At 34.1% G+C, this 20,760-nt stretch overlaps 1 protein-coding gene across 1 annotated transcript; it reads right to left on the bottom strand.

Moving 5' to 3' along the window:
• Window positions 1-59: 59 nt before the first annotated feature.
• On the bottom strand, window positions 60-12,846 carry LOC110663476 (protein VACUOLELESS1). Its single transcript, XM_021822790.2, has 15 exons — window positions 11,953-12,846; window positions 11,210-11,500; window positions 10,808-10,943; window positions 9,740-9,858; window positions 9,555-9,647; window positions 7,778-7,867; window positions 7,132-7,245; window positions 6,896-7,003; window positions 6,152-6,225; window positions 5,343-5,397; window positions 4,423-4,604; window positions 1,494-1,623; window positions 1,267-1,369; window positions 593-690; window positions 60-505 (listed from the first exon to the last, which is right to left on the bottom strand). The coding sequence occupies exons 1-15, from the start codon at window positions 12,739-12,741 to the stop codon at window positions 341-343; spliced, it is 2,547 nt and encodes an 848-aa protein (XP_021678482.2). The 5' UTR covers window positions 12,742-12,846; the 3' UTR covers window positions 60-340.
• Window positions 12,847-20,760: the final 7,914 nt, after the last annotated feature.

Raw genomic sequence — 20,760 nt, 5'->3', positions numbered from 1 at the left:
ACGAGGAATTATTGGGTGCTCACAAAGCACAGACTCCCACTAAAAATACATGATCCCACTTTCCATAAACAAGGAAAAGTTAAATATTTATATCTAATGGTCCACTATTTTTTAGTGCTACCAATGTGCTGTATAATTTCCCCTAACATACATGACTCAAGAAATCAAGAGTGTTTCAGCAAACATAAGAGCATCAGAAAGCAAAATCTCAATTGAAACTATAGGTAAAGACTGCACAAACGAAAATGCCCACAAGGAAACCCATCTTCGAAATTAACCCAAGAATAAGCACATGATATGCACACATAAAACATCCAACATGAAGAAAAGATACATCTGACTAAGAAACGCCTTGGAAGGACAGCCGATCTCGGAGAGTATCAAAAATTGATGATGCTGCTGTGTTTTGTGCAAAACTCAATTTCAATCGTCCAAGCAATTCCCCATCTTTTGCTTGGGAAGCAGCATCAGCAGCTTCCTTTGCCATGCCAATCCGAGCATAAGCCTTAGAAAATTCAAAATCCTTTGAGTAAAGTTGCACAAGAATGGCTAAAATAAATATGAGACAGACAAGGGAAAATGATCTTATTACCTCAGCTCTTTCTCTAGGATCCCCAAGTTTTGGAATATATTTCAGAGCTTCCCCTTTTTCATCAGCATCAATGCATGCTTCCACAAATGGTCTATAACCTACTTGATGCCGATAATATCTCATTACAAAGAAGAAAATACAAGTTTCTGGACTGAAAGTTACTAGTCACACATTATTCCCATATTTGATACATGCTTATGTGATGAATGCAAGCAGGGTGATTGGATCACTGAACGTAGTAGATATCCAATATCTTCAATGAACTTTAACTTTGTATAGATGTAATCATCATAGACAAATTTGCCAAGAAGGCGGTGAATCCCACCACTTGAAAATCAACTCCAGTTAGTAATCTCACCTAAAATGGTGGAGTACACTCCCTAAGCATGGTTGCCATGTTGATTTTTCAGGTGAAGTTGTTCACTGGAGTCTTAGCAATTTTGGCAATTATTACAAAATTGTAGACGACATTGAAGCTCAACAACTAATAGAAAAAATCAAAATTTAATGATTGAGGTGAAATTATTTCCTAGGTTCAGTGACCTTGCTCAATCCAAGAATATTCAATATAAAAAATAAATATAAAGGCAGCAGATATCAATCGACACAATGATGTACTAGCTGTATTTGCTTCTCTGTAGTATCCCTTGTGAAAATTAAATGAGAGATTTTACCAATTGGTGGCCTCTTCTCCTTGGAAAACTTTTCCAGGGCATCCCAATCTCTAATTGTTGCCAAAGCGAAAACTTTAAGCCAATACCATCTCTTCTCAGAAACCTGAAGAAGTTTACAACAACAAAATGAAGATGAAAATTGCAACTTAAATGCATATAATAAAAAATGAATGGATCAATCTCTGTATTCATCTCCTGTTAAGGCAATGTAAAAGATCTTCACAGACCTTAAACTCTGTTTTCACTTTCATTGCAGCTCGATGATTTCCTAATACAATGCATGTCCTAATAGTATCACTGATACTTGAATCAACAAAAATAGCCTGCTTTGTAGACACTTCTAACTCATGTTGAATTCTGCAAGAGTTGCAAGTAATCAGCAATTCAAGTATAAAGTAGAATAACTGAAAAGATGTTATTTAATCATAGAAAAGTGTGGAAACTAGGGAGTAAATGGAGAAAGGACAGGAAAGAAGGGATCGAAGAAGAGAGAAAGGAAATATTCTGTAATGATATTAGTTCTGGAATGCCTCAATTACAGGTATTTCCCTCTTTATATACTAGCACCTATTTGTAACAAAATAACAGAATAACTACCCTGTTTCCCTCTGCTGGAATTGATGAGATTCAATTCAATGCTCCAACTTAAGGAGTGTTATGGAAAGATTATATATATCTTTTATATATTCCTATTTAGTATAGGATTTATATTTCTAAATAGGTAGACATTTGTATTCCTACATTGGTTAGCATAATTTTAAGGATTTTATTCTTTTTCCATTTAGGGATTTGAGTTGTATATATGTGTGTTATAAATGAATAAAATTAAGGATTTCTAGCACAAAATTAACATGGTATCAGGGCTCTCAATTAATTAGGGCTTTGGTACTATTCAGAAGTACTGTTCAGCGAGTACTATTCATGGGGTATTGTTCACTGGTTGCACAGTTCTTTGTTTTTAGCCACTCCAGGTGCTTCACTTTTGGTTGGCATTAGGTGTTACAGCTTCTATATTTTAGTGATATATTTGCCACTGTTCTTGAAATCACTCTCTTGCCAATTGTGAGCTATTTTTGGGTTTTGGGTATTTATTTTAAGAAACTTTTGGTGGGACTTTGAGAATTGGTACACTGTTCAGCTTGGGATTCAATTTTTGCTGTCGTACTTGCTTCGGTTGCTGTTTTATTTTGGTACTTCGGTGCTGGTGTGTTACTGTAAATTGTTGGCCTATTTGATACTCCCATGAAGTTGATTATGTTTGAACAGCCATCATGTCACAGCCCTGTGAGCTGTTGGATAAAGTTTCACCTACTATTTTGTCTTTTTCCTCGCCGGCATTGCCTTTGGGGAGGGAAATGCAACCCAGTGAGTTGCTTTGTGTTTATGTTTCCTCACCGGCGTCGCCTTTGGAAAGGTAAGTGTAACCCTGTGAGTTGCTTTGTGTTTTTGTGCTTTGTGTAGGTGTTTCTAAATCTAGTTCTGTTGTGAGAAAGTAATTGGCTTATTCGATTCCATGCTCCAACTTAAAGAGAAGTGTTATGGAAAGACAACATGTATATTTTATATATTCCTATTCAGTGTAGGGATTTATATTCCTAAATACGTAGAGATTTGCATTCCTATAGCATCATTTTAGGAATTTTATTATTTTCCTATTTAGGAATTTGAGTTGTATATATATGAGTGTATTATCAATGAATAAAATTAGGGATTTTAGTTCAAAATTAACACCCTCCAATTCTTATTCTCGCGTCCCTACCTATTGTACCCTGCTCCATATCTGCTCCATACCATATCTTATTCTGCCTATTACAGTCAGCTCATCTCATCCCATCCCATCTCCTTATTCATAACAAAAGAAATAGCAAACAAATACAAGAACAAAGGGCAAACAGAAAGAATGAAGGATAATGTGGGAAATACAGAATAAGGGGACGGAATGAGATGAGCTGACTAGCAATAAAATTTCCACAAAAGTTTATGAGAAACTCATTTATCTTGAAATTACTATCACCAAATAAAAATTCATAGAATCAGTCCAAAAACTTATAATTTAGAAGGAACAAAATCATTATGTAAGTATTAAAACAACACATTCTGCATTTAAGAATAGACAAAACCAACTAGCATAATGACAAGAAACTGCAATATATATATATACACACCTTAAGCTTGAGAAAGCAAACCACTAAATATTTCTTTAGAAATCAGTTTTGAATATTTAATAAATCTGCTAATTACTTCCCATAATTAAGTTTATTAAAAAGAAATATTCAATTGGTAAGGAAATGAATAGAAAAATTGTGATCCAACGGGAAAGTTATCAAACAATTTACTTCCTAGGACCAATAGGCAAGAGTTAAACAATAATTAATGAGACTATACATACTTTTTAGGGAAAAGTACAGAAACATACCCTATATTTCAGCACATTTGTATTTTAGGAGCAATAGAATTTTTTCATTTTTATCAGTTTAGCAACTTACGATTTTCATGTGTTATCACTTTAGTACCATATCTAGATAACATCATTGAAATATTACCCGTATAGCTCCATCATGGCATAAAATAACAATTAAGTTTGAGTATTATGCACATGGCACCTACTTCTTAGACAATCAAATGGTATCTCATTAATGTCGCTTTAACAAGTCCCCTTTTGTTTTAAAATATAAGTTTATTAGGCAAAAAGAGAAAAGGAAAGATTTTTTATTTTCAATCACAAGAAAATATTGATAATAGAATATTTTGTTTGCATTACGAGTTTTTTTACAACATATAGGTACCATATACAAATCATTTTAGAAATGTCAGCCAAAATAGTATTTAACAAATAAAAATTATAAGGTACTAAAATGATATACATGTATTTTTTAAAAAATAAAATAAAAAAGCCACGAACCCCAAAGTGAAAAAGTGCCCAAAGGGGAGGCTTTTGAACTTCTCTTTATTCTTTATTATTTTTCCTACTTTCTGAAGAGAACAGATTATGAATGCTTCACATTTCACTTTCACCTACCTGATGTATAAAAATGCACAAAATTATTGTAACATGAAGTTCATTTTAACTTTATAGAATAGAAAGCATCTAAATAAAATAATTGATTTAATCATATGATGTGGTGGTGACATCCAAAAATTGTTGGCATCTCCTACCTTAACAATTTTGCATGCTCTTCAGCAGCTTTTGACTCGAAGGTATGTTCCTTAGTCTCTGAGAAAAGGTTTTGGGCCTTTTCAATAAGCTTTATGCGCGGACCATGAAGAGGAGATCCTTTACTTGCCATTGGATTTTTTCCAAGTTCCCATGATTCTTTCCATAAAAGAAAAGCCACATCCTATAAAATCAAAATAATTTCCACATTATGACAAAATTTTCACAGAAACAGAGCAATTTACTGAAAATTCATAAGATATTCAATCAAACTGTAAAGTAACTGAATTAATTTGGTAATAAATGTAAAATTCAGACACAACAACAAAAATCATAGTTTTTAGGTGTCATGAGTTAAGGGGACACAAAACAACTCATTCTAGCCCAACAGCACTCTGGTTTTTTGCACACGTCATTTGCGTTAAGATTACTTTTAGCTGAGAATTATAGCAACTCCCTCCCCTTCTCTCCCACAAAAAAAAAAGGTCGCCAACACTGCATATGCTTGTAGAACCTGTCCAAAGCACATGCCAAACTATGGGACCATTTTACACTAGAAACTTAGGCAAATTAAGGTTTCATATTCCACCAACAATCCCCGGACTCTGATCCCCAAAACATAGGGCAATGTCATGAATACTTCCACAATTTCTCTATCAAATATGACATAGTGCAGATGTTGTTATATTGGTCAAAGGCTCAATCAAAGCATGAAGGATCTAAAACAAATTACCATGCTAAAATAAATTATATAATTTAATTATTCCCTTACTTGTATTATATGGGGAATACCTAACCATCACCAGAAATCCCTTTATCACATAAAGCAACATTTGAAAACCAAATTGTTAATCCTTGTTCTCTTACAGGATATCAATAACACAAACACATTATTAGCAATCAGTAAACAATATAAACCTACTTGAAGCTGCCCAGTTGATAGGAAGAAGTCCTTCAAGAATTCATGTTTATAACTCCTGAGACAAAATCACACCAAAGGAAAATATGCTTTTAAATAAGTATTTGAAGAATTCAGGCTATACATTTAAAAATAAAAAAAAATAAAAAAAAAAAAAGAGGAGGATCCTTGATAACAAAGCTTCCATCCTGACCATTGTTTTTAATTGAAAAGAAAAGTGTGCATCAAGAAAAGCTTCCTGAATTCCAGTAGGTTTTGATAAACTATGCCAAACCCCTCATGTTAAGCTCTTATATTCATCAGCAAGACACAAGGCTCTAAATCAAGGTCATAGTGTGACTGTTTCAGTATGCACTATGCAGCAGTCAAAAGTGTAATGGTTACAGATAATGCCATTGCAATTTTTCTCAAAAAGCAGTAAAAACTCATAGTTAACAATTTTTTTACTGAATATACATGTTAATATTCTCAACCATAGTAATTAAAAGCACAAGGTGAATCATGACTCAAATTCTACAGCTTTAAAATCTATTGTATGTGAAAAATTAAAGATCACCCTCCCACCCCTGTTCACATCTATCTTTCACCCTCCACTCCCAAAACAATACTTATTCAGTTAAAATATCCATTACCAGCTTGCTTTGCCTTTGCCTCACCTACACCTTTAATCAAATGCCTCAAGTGCACTAGAAGCGTTCAATTACTACATTTTGATATTCATTTTCCAGTTAAGAGTATTTAGCATCAAGGAGAAGCAAGAAATAACTTTGGAAAAAGAAAAGAAAAACTAAACTGCTTCAATGTACACCTACCGTGCATAGGTTATAAACAAATCACGTGCAAAAGATCTGGCTTGTATCGTTCCGAAAAACTCTAAGGCTGGCCTCTGCATCAATTGTGTGTGTGTATATATATATATATATATATATATATATATATATATATATATATATATATATAAAAGAAAAAGTAATTAATCAATAAGAACATTTTGCCTATGTGATGCAGGCAACAAGAAAATAAAAAGACACATAAGTACATTTAGAATTATGACACAGATATAATATAGGGTTATATGAGATATTATGGAATACTTTATAGTCTTTTGATAGTTTTATTTCTATGTCTATCCAAATAAATTAGCTGCTGTCTAGTATTTTAAGTTAAGGTATTTCAGTCATTTCCAGCTTTACAGAAGTAACAGGCTGGATGCATTTTTAAGAGTCTTTACTTTTATTTTAGTCTTAATTTGAGTGATTATTGGTTTAGGATAATATTACTTCATTTTAGTTTTCTCTGGGAGTTAAATCATTGAAGCTGTTTACCTTTATTTTCTGTTCATGGCTACTGTTCATAGTGCCTTAATCATAATGCAAACAGCCCCTATATTCTGTTTTCCTCATATTTTGCTGTGCAGCTACTCTTGGTTACAAATTGTGTAACCAAGCCTAAATAAACAGCCTTCAAAGCTGTCCTATATCATGATGCCCCAAATATTACCCTGATTAACAAGAAAAAGACAAAAACCTTAACTGTGAATATTTTGAAAGAAATACCTTTAGCCATATGTGAAATAGGACAAGGTAAACAAGGTCAGGATCACCGCTTTCAGTTGCCTTCGTCAAGGCTGTATCTTCTTCTCCAATGCTTAACAAGAGAGGAATCTGAAGTGAAAGAATCACAATCAATCAGTCAATGCGTGTCCATGCATGGAACTTTTCTGAAAATGTTGTAAATTTCACTTCAAAATGGTAATAACAACAAAAGTCACTATATAATATAAGAAATAAACCTGTTTGGAGGAGCGTGATTCATATTCAACAAGCATAGCAGCCAGCTTCCGCCGGCCACTCTTATCAGCATGGGCAGCAACTGCTGCATAAGATATGCCCTTGCATATTTTGAGCTGCAACTCAAATGACCATTGTATCAGACATTGCATTTATATGGAGAAAAAAAAAGTCATTGATATCTATCCATCTATTTTCTAGACTCTCTCTCTGTTGCATGCTTTCCATTCTCTTCCTTCCATTTTCCCTTTTGCAGTCTGATCTGTAAATCTTTTTCTCCTTACCTCCCTTTTCTCATTGTCAATCTCCTGTTTACGAGAGGCTCTGCTACCCAATTTCCAATCTAATCAATGTCTAATCTTTATTAACTTTTTGTGCTTATCTCTCAATTTTATCAAAAGGAATAATCAGTGGCAAAATTCTTTCTAAAAATTTAATGCCATCGCATTTTGTAGCTTGGCTTTGATGAAGATGGGTTTGAGTAATCTTTCAATGGTATAGCGTTGGGCAGTTTAATGGGCAAGATTAGTTCAATTTTATGAAATAAAAAAGGTAACAAACCCAAAGGTTTTTGTTATCGAACATTAACATTATCGAACAGGCCAAAGGTTTTTAGGTTTACAAACAACTGTCGAGGTAAGTACAAACCTTATCAAGCAAGATTTCAAGAAGAGTTGCATCAGGAATGGCTAACGAAGCCGTTATCTTTGAACAAGCCCAATGCATTATTACCACCTCCTATACAAAGTAACGAGGGAAAAGTGAATTCACATACTAATGATTTTATGCTCCCAATAGAAAACAGCAACTATATCAAGGTCATATAACAACTTCACAGTATGGTAACAAAGTGGGTTCCTAACAATGTCTTGAGTTGGAGCATTGGTACTTAGGTTAAATGTCCAAACAATAGGAAGCAACAAGTAGCCAACCATTATACAATCAAAATCAATTAATCATTTGATCTGCATATACAAAAGAAGCAAATTATCTTTTCAATGCACCTCCATTGAAAACAAGACAAGGTACTTATGAATAGTTATTTTCAGTCCTCAGTCCCATAAACATATCAGCTATTAAAATAAATAAATAAAGAACCTTACAATCTGAATACTAGCTGATATCCTACCATAGTAGCCATTATTCACAATCTCACCAGCCCCACTGGATAGTAAAAATGAGAGTGTAGGCCTTAAGAGCTTCTAAGAGATCATAAGCTGAAGATAAAACGGAGCCAATCAGGCATTTTCAATTATTTTTTATGTTACTCAAATGAGTACCTTGTACACAAGTGTATTTTATGCTACCATAAATTTAGTAGACACAAAACAACACCAGTTTCAGAATCACCACCCTTACCCAACCATCATGCGCTGCCTAGTACACTTTACCTCCAGAAGCTGTTTCGCTTCTTCTCCATTTTATTTATCAAAATATGCTTATAATTTATTACTTCCACAACATAATTAATTCCACTTACCACTCACACCAATTTACCAACACCATGCTAAGTCACCTATGTTGTATGCTAATTTCCACTCATACAGCTCGGGTAAGAATACCATGCCAATTCAACATGCATTTAGGCACACACTTTTGTGCATAACCTCCCATGTCATTATAGGCATTATTTCCATTATTTTTTAACAATTCCAGCAACAATACTCAGTGTTCAAAGCCCATTCCCTAATTCGAACTAAGTTTCAAAACTATAATGTATTGAGATTTTAATGATTCCTGTTTGTTAATCTGGTGCCATGGTTGACACCAATTCTTCTTCAAATTTACTGTAGTGTATATTAGCCAAGGGAAGCTTACAATTATGTGGGTACTTAATCCTGCTAGTTATATGTGGCAACTAACGTACATCTCCCAGGTTTTGAGCCTTCATATCAACCTTGTGCTTAACAATCACCATCACATTTCCATTTATCTATTCAAATGTCTATGATCACTTGATTATTATAATTAAGTTCACAATTTCACAAGATTCATGTTTGAAGATCAAATTACTAATGGCTTCTTGTTTTAATAATGCAAACCATTTTCTCCCCTTCTTTGAATTTAACATTAGATTAATTTGCTATAAGCAGTGAATGTGGATTAACATGTCTAAGTGAAAAGGCCAAACTGAAAAGTTCTGCATTAATATTTTGATATCACACGTGCTAGGAAAAAGTTCAAAGAAATTAATAACTACTCAAAAAGAGAGAGAGAGAGAGAGAGAGAGAGAGAAAGAGATGTGGTTGCTTTAAGAAAAAAAACAAGTTGGGTCAAATTAAGGGTACGGTCAAGTCTGGGCACTGATCAGGACATGGGTCAAGTTAGGCTGAAATTCTTAAAAATTGATAAATTAATAATAATTGGCCAAGGAGAAGAATACCTATGGCGCTGCAAAGAATAGTCATTGTGCATCAAAACTTACTTGATTCATCCCAAGGTACTCTGATAGCCGCAGTGCAAGAAGGTGTTGATGAGCATTAATCAAACGACCAATCAGAACAGGTGCTGTAAGTGACTGAAGGCAAGAGATTTATTCAGCATAAATCCAGGAAATACACACAAGATGAACATCGAAATTGGCAAAATGAGTCGGGAAATGTTTGAAACCTTATATTGCTGAATACTTAGAGGTACACCAATCACAAAGTCACGCACAGCATTTAAGACCCGCAAAGTTTTGCACATCTCCTGAATACAGTCACGTTGAAAATTGCTTCCAAAGCCAACTGGATATCAATAGCAAGAACAGAAATCAGAAGAGAAGAAAAAGGCACGCTCTTTTAAGGCCATAGACGATATATTGGTATGCACTAAAAAACAACAGAGGCAGCAGCATACATGGACACCTTACAGAGTAGGAATGCAAATTATCAACTCATGAAGTACATCTAATGATATCAAAGGAAAATAGTCAATGGGAATTTCCAGCACATTAATCTCAAGTAGCAACATCAGTAGTAACGAATGGAGAGTTCTCAAGAACATAACTGGAACATTCATACACAAGTTCCAATGGTAATGTAGCAAACAGCTCTGAACACATTTGAATTCTATATCAATTTGAGCCAGCCAGAAAAATCATTTTAGCACCTCACAAAGAATTTATAGTTTCAAACATGAAACAAGAAATGAATGACAAAAGTAATAGCCTGAAATACTTGAAAGTACACAAAAGATAAATGAATTACATATGTAAATAATAAATGCAAAAAAGTTTAATAACATATCTGCATGGAAGCACATGAAGTATGCAAATACTGCCCATCAAAACCTACATCAAATTCTCCCCCAACTTTCTTGGCACTTGGATATTGTCCAGCAAAAACTGAACCATAAAATCACTGTAGTGCACAAGCGTCTAATAAGCATACCAAGACGCAGACCACTGGTCAAATTACTTGGATCACTTCTTTTCTAAGCAATTATATAGCTTAATTCACTGATTTAAAATAAGCAAACACCTATTACATGAAACATAAATGCATGAAATCACTATCCAAAATTCCACTCCATTATATTCTGATCTTAACGAATAGCATAAAGAAGTTGAGCAACAATCAAATTTCACATCAAACAAAAGGCATCTTATCATTTAATAACCTTAAAATGTTTCCATATATGGTAACTGACAACTTCTGAAAGTGTCAACTGCAGAAACAAACCAAAATCACCTACAAAAGGCTTGGCCATAGCTTGCAGCTCTTAATAGTGTCCGTTGACGGGAAACATCAAATTCATGACCTGCAGCATCAACACATGCTTCAACAGCCTCTGGCAAGGACGTGCGAATCAATCTCAAATTTTCATCTGCCTGGTAGACAAAGGAGAATCAGAATTTCCTCATGAGAAATTACACTAACTCATATTCACATAGCTAGCCTGAACACACCATGAACTAATCAAGAGACCAGTAAACTGTTGTTAGTAAATTAACCACACATATTGGTAAATATTTAAGAACTTGAAATAAGAAAACGTTTAAGGGACTATGTAATTAATAGCTTTATATAGTTAAAATATGCAGAAAGAAAATAAGATGATATAAATTATCTTAGTTGCAAGACAATAGTAGCATACCTTAGCACTTCGCCTGTCAAAATGATCTAATGCATCAACTAGTAATGATGCAGGTGAGGTGCTGCCAATCTTAAAGATAGATTCAGTGGAATCAGGTACCCGTTGTAGAAACTCCAGAGTGGTGTTAGATAAAATCCTCACTCCATCACACTCAGGGATAAGAATCACAGGCTCATCATAAATGTAGGATATGCAATATTCAGAAGGACCCACCACCAAAAGCATATCATCTCGATAAAGCAACACACTATCCAATCCACACCAAGCCATCTGCTCTGGAGGCAGGCCTGACTGCATATACCAAAGGGATTACTTATCAAGATATAGACAAACAGATGGACCTGCAGACAGACAGATAACGTTTAAAACTGAATTTAAAATTGTAGGCCGCATGAATGTCCCGTGATTTTGAGTCTATTGAACCTTACAAGCATGCATGATAAAATAAACCTCATATATTTTTTATAGCATTTAACACAGTTTCAAGCTCTTTATAATAATTTATAACTAAGGAATCCCTTACTGTATTCACATGAACTTAAACTCAAAACTTGTTGCTTTCAGACACCATAGCAAATGGAAGCACCAACTTGGGTTTGACATACAATATTTATTCAGATAAAATTGAACTTTATTAGATAATAAAATACAAGTTGTCATCCTGAAAACCTAAATCGCGAGCATTCACCAGTCCAATTCCACATCACATGATGCACAATACAATACACAAATTGTATATTCACCTCACATTGATACTCAAAGATGGTATCAAACTGCATATTTGACATCACAAGATACCCATCATGCGTAAAACGCGCCAAAATCCTCCCATTATGTGAAACTGCAAGTTTCTGCACTGGCCCCCGCAAATCGTCGCTTTCCACCTGCCTCACATCATCATCGTCCACAGTCACAATCCCATCTCCTACTCCCAACAGCACCACAACGTTCCCCGACACTGTATACTGCGGTTCAATCACAGCCATGCAATGTGGTAGCTCCTCCTCCATCCTAATTATGGGATCCGCCAGCTTATACGGTTTTATATCCTTAAAATCTGCCACACAAAACAACTTTCCAGCCTCCGTCAAACACACCACACCGTTCCCCCAAAACACGCAGTCCACAACATTCTGCTCAAAGCACTCTTTCCCCATAGAATAATTGGGTTCTAGACACTCAGCATTAATATTGTACCGATAAATCGTACCGTCTTGGACTATGCAGATTAGGGTTTGATCGTCGGTCCATGACATACCGATTAGGCGGCCGCCGGGGTGCTTCCAGATGGTTTCGGAGATGAGGACGCCGGCGGAGTTGAAGATACGGAGTTTGCGCAGGGCAGATTCGGAGTATAGCTGGACGATCTTGGAGTCGTCGCGGATGATGGCAATCGGGCCGCCGAATGGGGCGCAGGCCACCTTGTTGCGGCTCAAGTCCACGTGTTTCCACCGCATTTGGTATATCTCAAGTTTCCGATAGAAACGATTGCTCAGCAGCTGCCACTCCGCCGCAACGGAGACGTTCGCCATTGTAGATACAGTACACAGAGAGAAGAATTTACTTGATCAAGCAAAAGCTCTACCTACGATTTTCAGAATTGTGAAAGTGTTATTTCACTCCCAAAAAAATAATAATAATATACGCATGTTGTTATTTGTCAGGAAAAAACGGTTTTTTGAAATTATTATATATATATATATATATATATATATATCTGTATAATAGAGGAAGGCATACCTTGATAATGCCATATGATATTTTATTGCCATGTTACACTAATATAATTATGTGATTTTTTTTATTTTTAATTAATTATTTATTTATTTTAAATTATAATTAAATTATTAATTTTTAATTTTATATATATATATTTATAAATTATTTAATAATGTTACAATATATTAAAATATATTAATTATATATATTTATATATATTTTTATGTATATTATATAAAATCTTTATTGAAAAGTTAGAGAAAAAAAATATACAATAATTATAAAAATTTAAAACATTATATTAATTTTATATATTAAAATTTTAAAAAATATATAAATTAAAATTATTAATAACCTATACATTAACATAAATAATTCTCTAATTTTATATTTATATTTATATATTGTAATTTTCATGATTTAATCAACCTGAAAAGGTTATTAAATATAAATATATAATTTATTTATGTATAATAATTATAAAAGTTAGCTGATTATCCATGACTGAATTAATTCATCAATTTCTGGTAAAAAAATAATTTACATATATATATATAATATTTTATTATAAAACTTCATCCCACTTCCATCCATTCTCCATTTCCTTTCTCCTCGTTAACATTCCATCAAGCTATTATTTTCGATCCAGAGACTGAGTTAGGGGAATGTGAACTAGACTCAGAGTAGGATTTTCTAATGAGAGAATTTGTGGGAAAATTTTACTTTTCTTTGCCAAAAAAAAAGGAAAAGGTTTTCTTGTCGTTCTTCAAAGATTTCTCAGTTTCCGTTGGATTTTTTCACAGCAAACTCACAAAAGAAAATAGAGGTTTTCTATATCACACAACACAAGATTAAAATTGTAAAATTCACTTACATATTTCGTACCTATTTGGCATTATTATTAGAATTGTTATTGAAAAAATTATTTTTTTAGATATATTAGTTAGAGAGTGTTAAAAAATAATTTAAAATTAAATTTAATAAGTTTTAGTTATAAGAACACTAAATTAATAAAATAACTTTTTTCAAACTGTTTTTTTCAACAGCATCTAAAATTGTATTTTTATTCAGAAAAATAGTTTTGAACCTCCAAATGAAATGTCAAACAAGCACTTCATTAGATTAGGCTGCTTATATAGCAGCAAAAGTAATACAAAAAGCATTGTTCATACCCATTACAATAAGTTTCAACTTATTTCTTTCTAATCATCTCTTTAAATCAAAGAAAGATATACACTTACATTTGACAAGTTTGACAACACAATTTAAGGATTACAAAATGCAAAAAATAATTTTCATATCTTTTAGAAAAATTTCAATACTATAACACTCCTCCTTGAGATTTTTCTTTAAGACTCTAAACTTTACTTTTAACTCTTTAAATTTGAATTTAGATCAACCAGCTTCATAAAATAATTCTTCTCCACCGCTTTATTTGGGTGAAACTTCACATCATCTTGATTGATTCTCCCATGCTTTTGTATGACTTTTTGCAACTAAAACAAAATATTTTTTGCTGCTGGAAGCATAAAAAATTTCAGCTTGGTTTGCTAAATTCTTCTTGAACCAAATAACTTGATTTGCTTGAGCCTGAAGTTTGCTAATTAATTATGCAATTGTGAGTCTCTTCAAGTCACATGACTCTTCAATTGCAGAAATTTTTGCTTCAAACTTGTCTCGCAAAGAAATCATAATCTTCTCTCCAACTTTTCCATATGAAAAATCTTTTCCAAAAAGTCTCATTTGATTCACAATCTCCATGAGTTTGGTAGAGTAGTTTTTTATTGATTCACCATTCGTCATTTTGAACACCTCAAATTCCCTTTTAAGAGTGAGCAATTTGACTGGTCTCACATTCTCACTCTGTTGGAACTCTTCTTTGAGCCTGTCCCAAGCTTCCTTGGCTATTTGGGTACTAATTATTCTTGGAAATATTGAATATGAGATAGCTTAATGAATGAAAGTTAAAGCCTTATATTTCTTGGCATATTCATTACTATGATATTTGATTTGTGCTAAGGTTGGATTTTGTGGCAAAGGTGTTGGATCTCTTTCAGTATCTACTACATCCCCCAAGTCATGAGCTCTAAAAAATACTGTCATTTTTACATCCTAAAAATCATAATTCTTACCTGCAAAAATAGGTGGAATAGGAAATGAACCACTGCTAGAAGACGTTATGTGGATAACCAATCTTTTTTTTTTTTTTTGTGAAACAACTCTCAAATCTCTCTTAAAACTCACAAAGATAGATATAGGCCCTTTATGATGGAAGCTTTGATGTCATTTGTTGGATTTTCTTACAACAAACTCGCAAAAAAAAACATAGATTCTCTACTTCACATAACACAAGATTAAAATTACAGAATTCACACACATATTTCATTGGATTAGGCTGCTTATATAGTAGCAAAAATAATACAATAGCATGGTTCATAGCCACTACTACAAGTTTCAACTTACTTCTTTCTAATCAATCTCCTTAAATCAAGAAAAGACATACACTTACACCTAACAAGTTTGACAGTAGAATTTAAAGGTTACAAAATACAAAAAATGATCTTCATATCTTTTAGAAAAATTTCAATACTGCAACAGTTTCAAATTATCTGAAGATTTAGCAGTCCTACAACAACATCATATGCTTGTTTGAAATTTTGAAAGAAGATTGCTTCTCATTTGTCCTATTAAATACCATTACCAATCTTCAAACTCTCAGTTCCTAGATCCATTACTATTTCTGACTTGAGATTTGGGATTTTTGATAAATATATCAGTCTAATTATGATAAATTATTAGTTCCAATTGTCACGACCCAACCTATGGGCCGGACCAGCACTAGGACCTGGGCCAGCCTAAAGCCTCCCGAGGCCCGTAGTAAGCCTAACTATTCACTTAACCCAACCCTAAGGCCCATTTGGGCCCAATTTCAAGAAATCAACCGGACAGAGTCCGGCCATAAAATGGACCTACCAACGGGGAGTTTTTGACTCACCTGACCTGTAAACACAGTAAATACTCAATTGGAGAGCTCAGCTCATCCTCCACATACTCATTAGCATAAAAATAAATGGGAGCTCAGCTCCCTCATCCAATCCATCAAACATGCATAGAATATTAAGTTTACAGGTCAAAAATAATAATTTAGTTTACAGACCCATATCAAATAAACATTCCTAACACATGGGGAAATTCTGAGATTTAACAAGTTTATACAAACATTAATAATCGACCTGCGAGGAAGAAAGCAGGTTAACCTCAAAAATATCCTCCTGTGGTCTGGAAAAATATTGAACAGGAGTGAGCTTCGACTCAGAGAGTAAAATATCAATTTTAACCATAATCTCTATAACTATCTAAAACTAATGCACTCTGTAGAGTGAAATGCAACATCAACAACATTTTCACATCATAATATCAAAAAGGTAATTTGGAGCACTCACACACCCTATAATATCAATCATAATATATAGGAGCTGATCCCCTATACAGCTCTCTTAAATCCAACCTGGTGCCAGCGAAGAACTCAAGCTGGACTTTCGCTTAATAAACCAAATCGGGGGTCCCAGCGAAGAACTCAAGCCGTGACTACCCCCCGAAGGATCGGGTCCCAGCGAAGATCTCAAGCCGTGACTACCCGTCCTATCCATAGTCCACACCACATCACACGCACGCCAACGCACGCACACTGCTCCAAATTACCACAGCAACATACATGGCACTTTCACAGTTATGAATGCAACATAAATCGTGCCTAAAGTTTATCTACATAGATATATGCATATAAGTGATTCATGGGCATGCTTGAACATATAATAATAGTGAAATTACAATTAAAATTAATATTTTACTCACAGACTTGACAACGGTCACTGTGGTGGCTGGGCGGAGGAAGAAGGCTGTCCCGGCTCACCTGACAATTACATTACAATTATTTAACACAATTGACTCAATACAAATCATGAAAAGACCAAATACGTCCTAAGTCGTGCCGAAAATCCGGCAGAGTCTCCCCTATACCTAGGACCTACCCAACCTGCAAAAGGGCTCAAAACACACTTCTATATTCGCAACTCATACATCCATAATTCAATCATATCACACAGCCCCTCCTGGGCCCATCAAATCAGTCATCCATCACAATATGTAAAATTTCAATTTAGTCCTTATAATTAATCATTTTTGCAAAAACTACCCAAATAAGCTCTAAAAATTCTAAAACTTTGCCCCGTGGTCCTTAGCAATATTACTAGGCTATTGCAAAAAGAATCGTAATTTTCTGAGCTATCACGAATATTTTATGGATTTTTAATCCTATTTAAGCACTAAAAAATTACGAAAAAGTAAGGTTCGGATTTACCTTTGCCGATTCCGACCTCGGGAACGAGCTCGGGACATCTGACAATGGGGGGGTAGCCAAAACCTCAGTCCAATTCGAAGACTTTTCCGATAATGGGTCTGTCTGGCCGGAAATTCACAAACTCGGTCAACTGTCGAATTTCCGCAAATTGAGGATACCTACACGAAGCCCACAACACGGGGGTTAGTACATAAATTTTTCAGAATTTTCTAAGCTCATTTAATGCTCGGAAAAACACTGCGAAGTTTCGTGGGACCCACCGAAAAACGGTGTCGGAAAATTTTGAAATTTATATCCCCGCGAAGCTCTCAACTAGTGGAGCGCTCTGGTACTCTCGGTTTTCTTGTGGGGTTCACGGTTTGCGAGAAATCTAGAATGGGCTAAAACTTCCCGGGCAAAAATTGGACAAACCGCTCGATGGATTTCGGTGTTCTTGGTGTCTATGGAAAGCTCTCGACGAGTAGATGAGTTTAGACACAAGACCCGGTCCAATTGGTGACCGGATCGGCCGGATTTTGGCCGGGAAGGTGAACGGTCGCGCGCGCGTTGCGCGTCTCTTCTGGAGCCGTTTTCCGGCGTTGCAGGAGGCGGCGGCCGTAGGGGAGGGCTGAGGCGGCGCGCCGGCGAGGTGGGGAGGCAGGGGAGGTGGCGGCGCGGCAAGGGGAGGAGGGAGGAGAGAGAAAAGAGAGAGAGAAGGGGAGGAGGTCGGATGCGCGCGGGGAAGGGAAGAAGAAAAAGAAAAGGCCGGTCCGATTCGATCGGTCTGATCGGTCCGGTTTGATTCGGCCGGTTCGATTCAGGATACAAAATTTTAAATTTTTACTCTGCCTCGGGACCGAAAACGAGGTCCAAAAATTTCGAAAAAAATTTCAGAAAACTCAGAAAAATTCTTAGACTCCAAATATATTTTTAGTTTTGCCACGTGGTCTTTAAATTAATTTTTAAAAATCATCAAAGTTTATATTTTTGGAAAATCGAACCCGATTTTTAAAATCCGAAAAATCTCAAAAAAATTCTTAAAATTTAAATAAAATTAAAATACCAAAAATGCTCATAAAATAATAAAATTTAAAATTTTGGGGTGTTACACCAATATGGAATTTTTTTTATAAATAGCAGAATTTCAATCTAATTAATTAAGAATTTCTTTAAGAACTTCAACTAGTTGAAGCTTTGTACTTTGTTCATTCAAAGAGCAGATTATCCATTAGCCCTTTGGAAGCAATAGTAATCTGAATTGATTTATCAAAATTATAAAGATTTTTTTTTTTAAATGTTGATGCAATTGAGCTTCAGAATTAAACCCAAATGCTAGCTCTTATAAACACCCTTCTTGTTCCTCAACCAAGAAACCTTAGCATACTTCATCCTCTTTCTAAAACCTGGAACCAAGAAAGAGAAATATTCCAAATCAGTATCTAACCAAGAATTTTGGTTACGTAGGCAAAAGATTAGTGATTTTTACTTGGAGAAATTGAGTTGGAAGAGCATTGATATAGGGAACTAGAAAGGGTGGATCATCTGTTGCTTTAATTTCCTCAATAATTTTGCTTTGCTGTGTACCATTGAGTGCCAAGACACCCCAATTCCTTTGTCTATTCATCCATTTGCTCCTGACCACATCTCTAAAATAAGTTGAATTCTCGCAACTTCTTATAACTCATAGTTGATCCTGAAACTAAGAGTATAATTATAACTATAAGAAATGTAACCAGATGATTCATTTACAATCCATGGCTTAATCAACAGTATTTTCCTTTTCTGAACAAAAAAAAAAAAACACACGCACAAAAATTTTTTAATTTAAATTATTGCTATTGCTAAACCATTACCAATCTGAATTTTTTAAATTTCGAGCAGGATTCTAACTTGGAAATTTCACCTTAATGTGCATCAAGTATGGACCCTGAAAGAAGAAACTCTATGAAGGCACAGTGTATGGGCTTTGATTAAAATAATGAAAGTGGGCCTAACTAGGGCGAAGAAGCCAAACCTAAACGGGGAAGTTCAACTTTAATTTAGGCCTTATTTAGTTCGAATAACTTTGTTAGGAACTTCAAATTGATAGGAAATATGAAAATGTTGCTTGTTTGATTACCATTATTTTTTTAACTTCCCAGAAAGTTGAGGAGCAAACTTCCTCTTCCTAGAGGAAGTAATTTCCTGAGCCTAACCCAAAGAAGTTGAAGTTACTAGATATTAAAATTATTTCTTCCAATTTTACCCTTCTTTTGTTTTTCTCTATTGTAAGGTGTTTAGATCCATGAAAAATAATTAAATAATATTATTTTTCTTTCTATATGCATTCATACAAAGAAAATATTAATTAAATTAAATTCAATAATTTTCATTATATTTTTTGATAAGAAAATTTAATATATTTTGTTTATTATTATGTGAGTGAAATTTGTGAGCAGTATGAAATATATCCTATTGAATTGAATATTTAATGGGAATTTAAAATGTAGAGTAAGGATATTTATGTCATTTTCATTATCACTTTCTATTAATATATTTTTAACTCTCAGAAATTTAACATACTAAGTAAACACGTATAACCTATACATTTTAAAAAACAATTTTCCTAGAAGTGTACTTTCCGAGAATTAAACTTTCCGGGAATGAGGTCATTTTAAACCAAAAGAGACGTTAACATAACCGCATCACACCAAAGCAAGAAATTTCCGAAAACACATGGATTGGTTTTCATTGATTATAAAATTCATCTAAGGAAGAAATTTCCTAAATAGATATCATGGTTTTGGTTCAATTAGATGATTGCCAGGTGGAGTCAACACCCCACATTGTCAAAAAATGGAATAATTAGTTCACGTGTTTGGTCTAAATTACATGGACCCACTTCATATGCAATTACATGGATTCTGCATTAAAATCACTAATCTATTTTAATTATTAAAAAAAATATATAGTTACGTGCACTCTTATTCTATTATTTCAATAATTTCATATCATATATATTAGTATGTCCTAATAACCACATGTATAAAATTTATCCAATATTTTTTTTAAATTGGCCTAAAATTATCTAAATTAACAAAAATTATAATCATCCAAAATTAGGGTTAAAATAATAGATATCATCTCCCTTCTAACAAAATGATTGGATCAATATGTGGATGTTGATCATGTATGAATTATTTACTTCTCAATCGCGAATTTAGTGATAGGTTTTTTTTTTATAGCATTGAACTAATTAAAGACTTTAATGGTTAATCTTGATCTTTAAATTTAAGAGAGCTATGATATACACTTGAAGAGTTCTGCTTTTTATAAGAGTGAATCATGCTTTGAATAGCGCTCGACTTCTCCAGCTCCACTTGAGAGTTTCTTCACGCGATCCACCATAAGAAATTGTCGATCTCCCTTACATTTCTTACTTCGTTTCACTTCTTAACATATGTATTAGATTAAGAAAGCTGCTTAATTTTGTAAAAAAATAATTAATAATAAA

The sequence above is a fragment of the Hevea brasiliensis genome, chromosome 16, assembly GCF_030052815.1.
Source record: "Hevea brasiliensis isolate MT/VB/25A 57/8 chromosome 16, ASM3005281v1, whole genome shotgun sequence".
Taxonomy (NCBI): Eukaryota; Viridiplantae; Streptophyta; class Magnoliopsida; order Malpighiales; family Euphorbiaceae; genus Hevea; species Hevea brasiliensis.
Note: the sequence above shows the minus strand (reverse complement) of the source record. Positions and strands in the feature narration are given on the sequence as shown.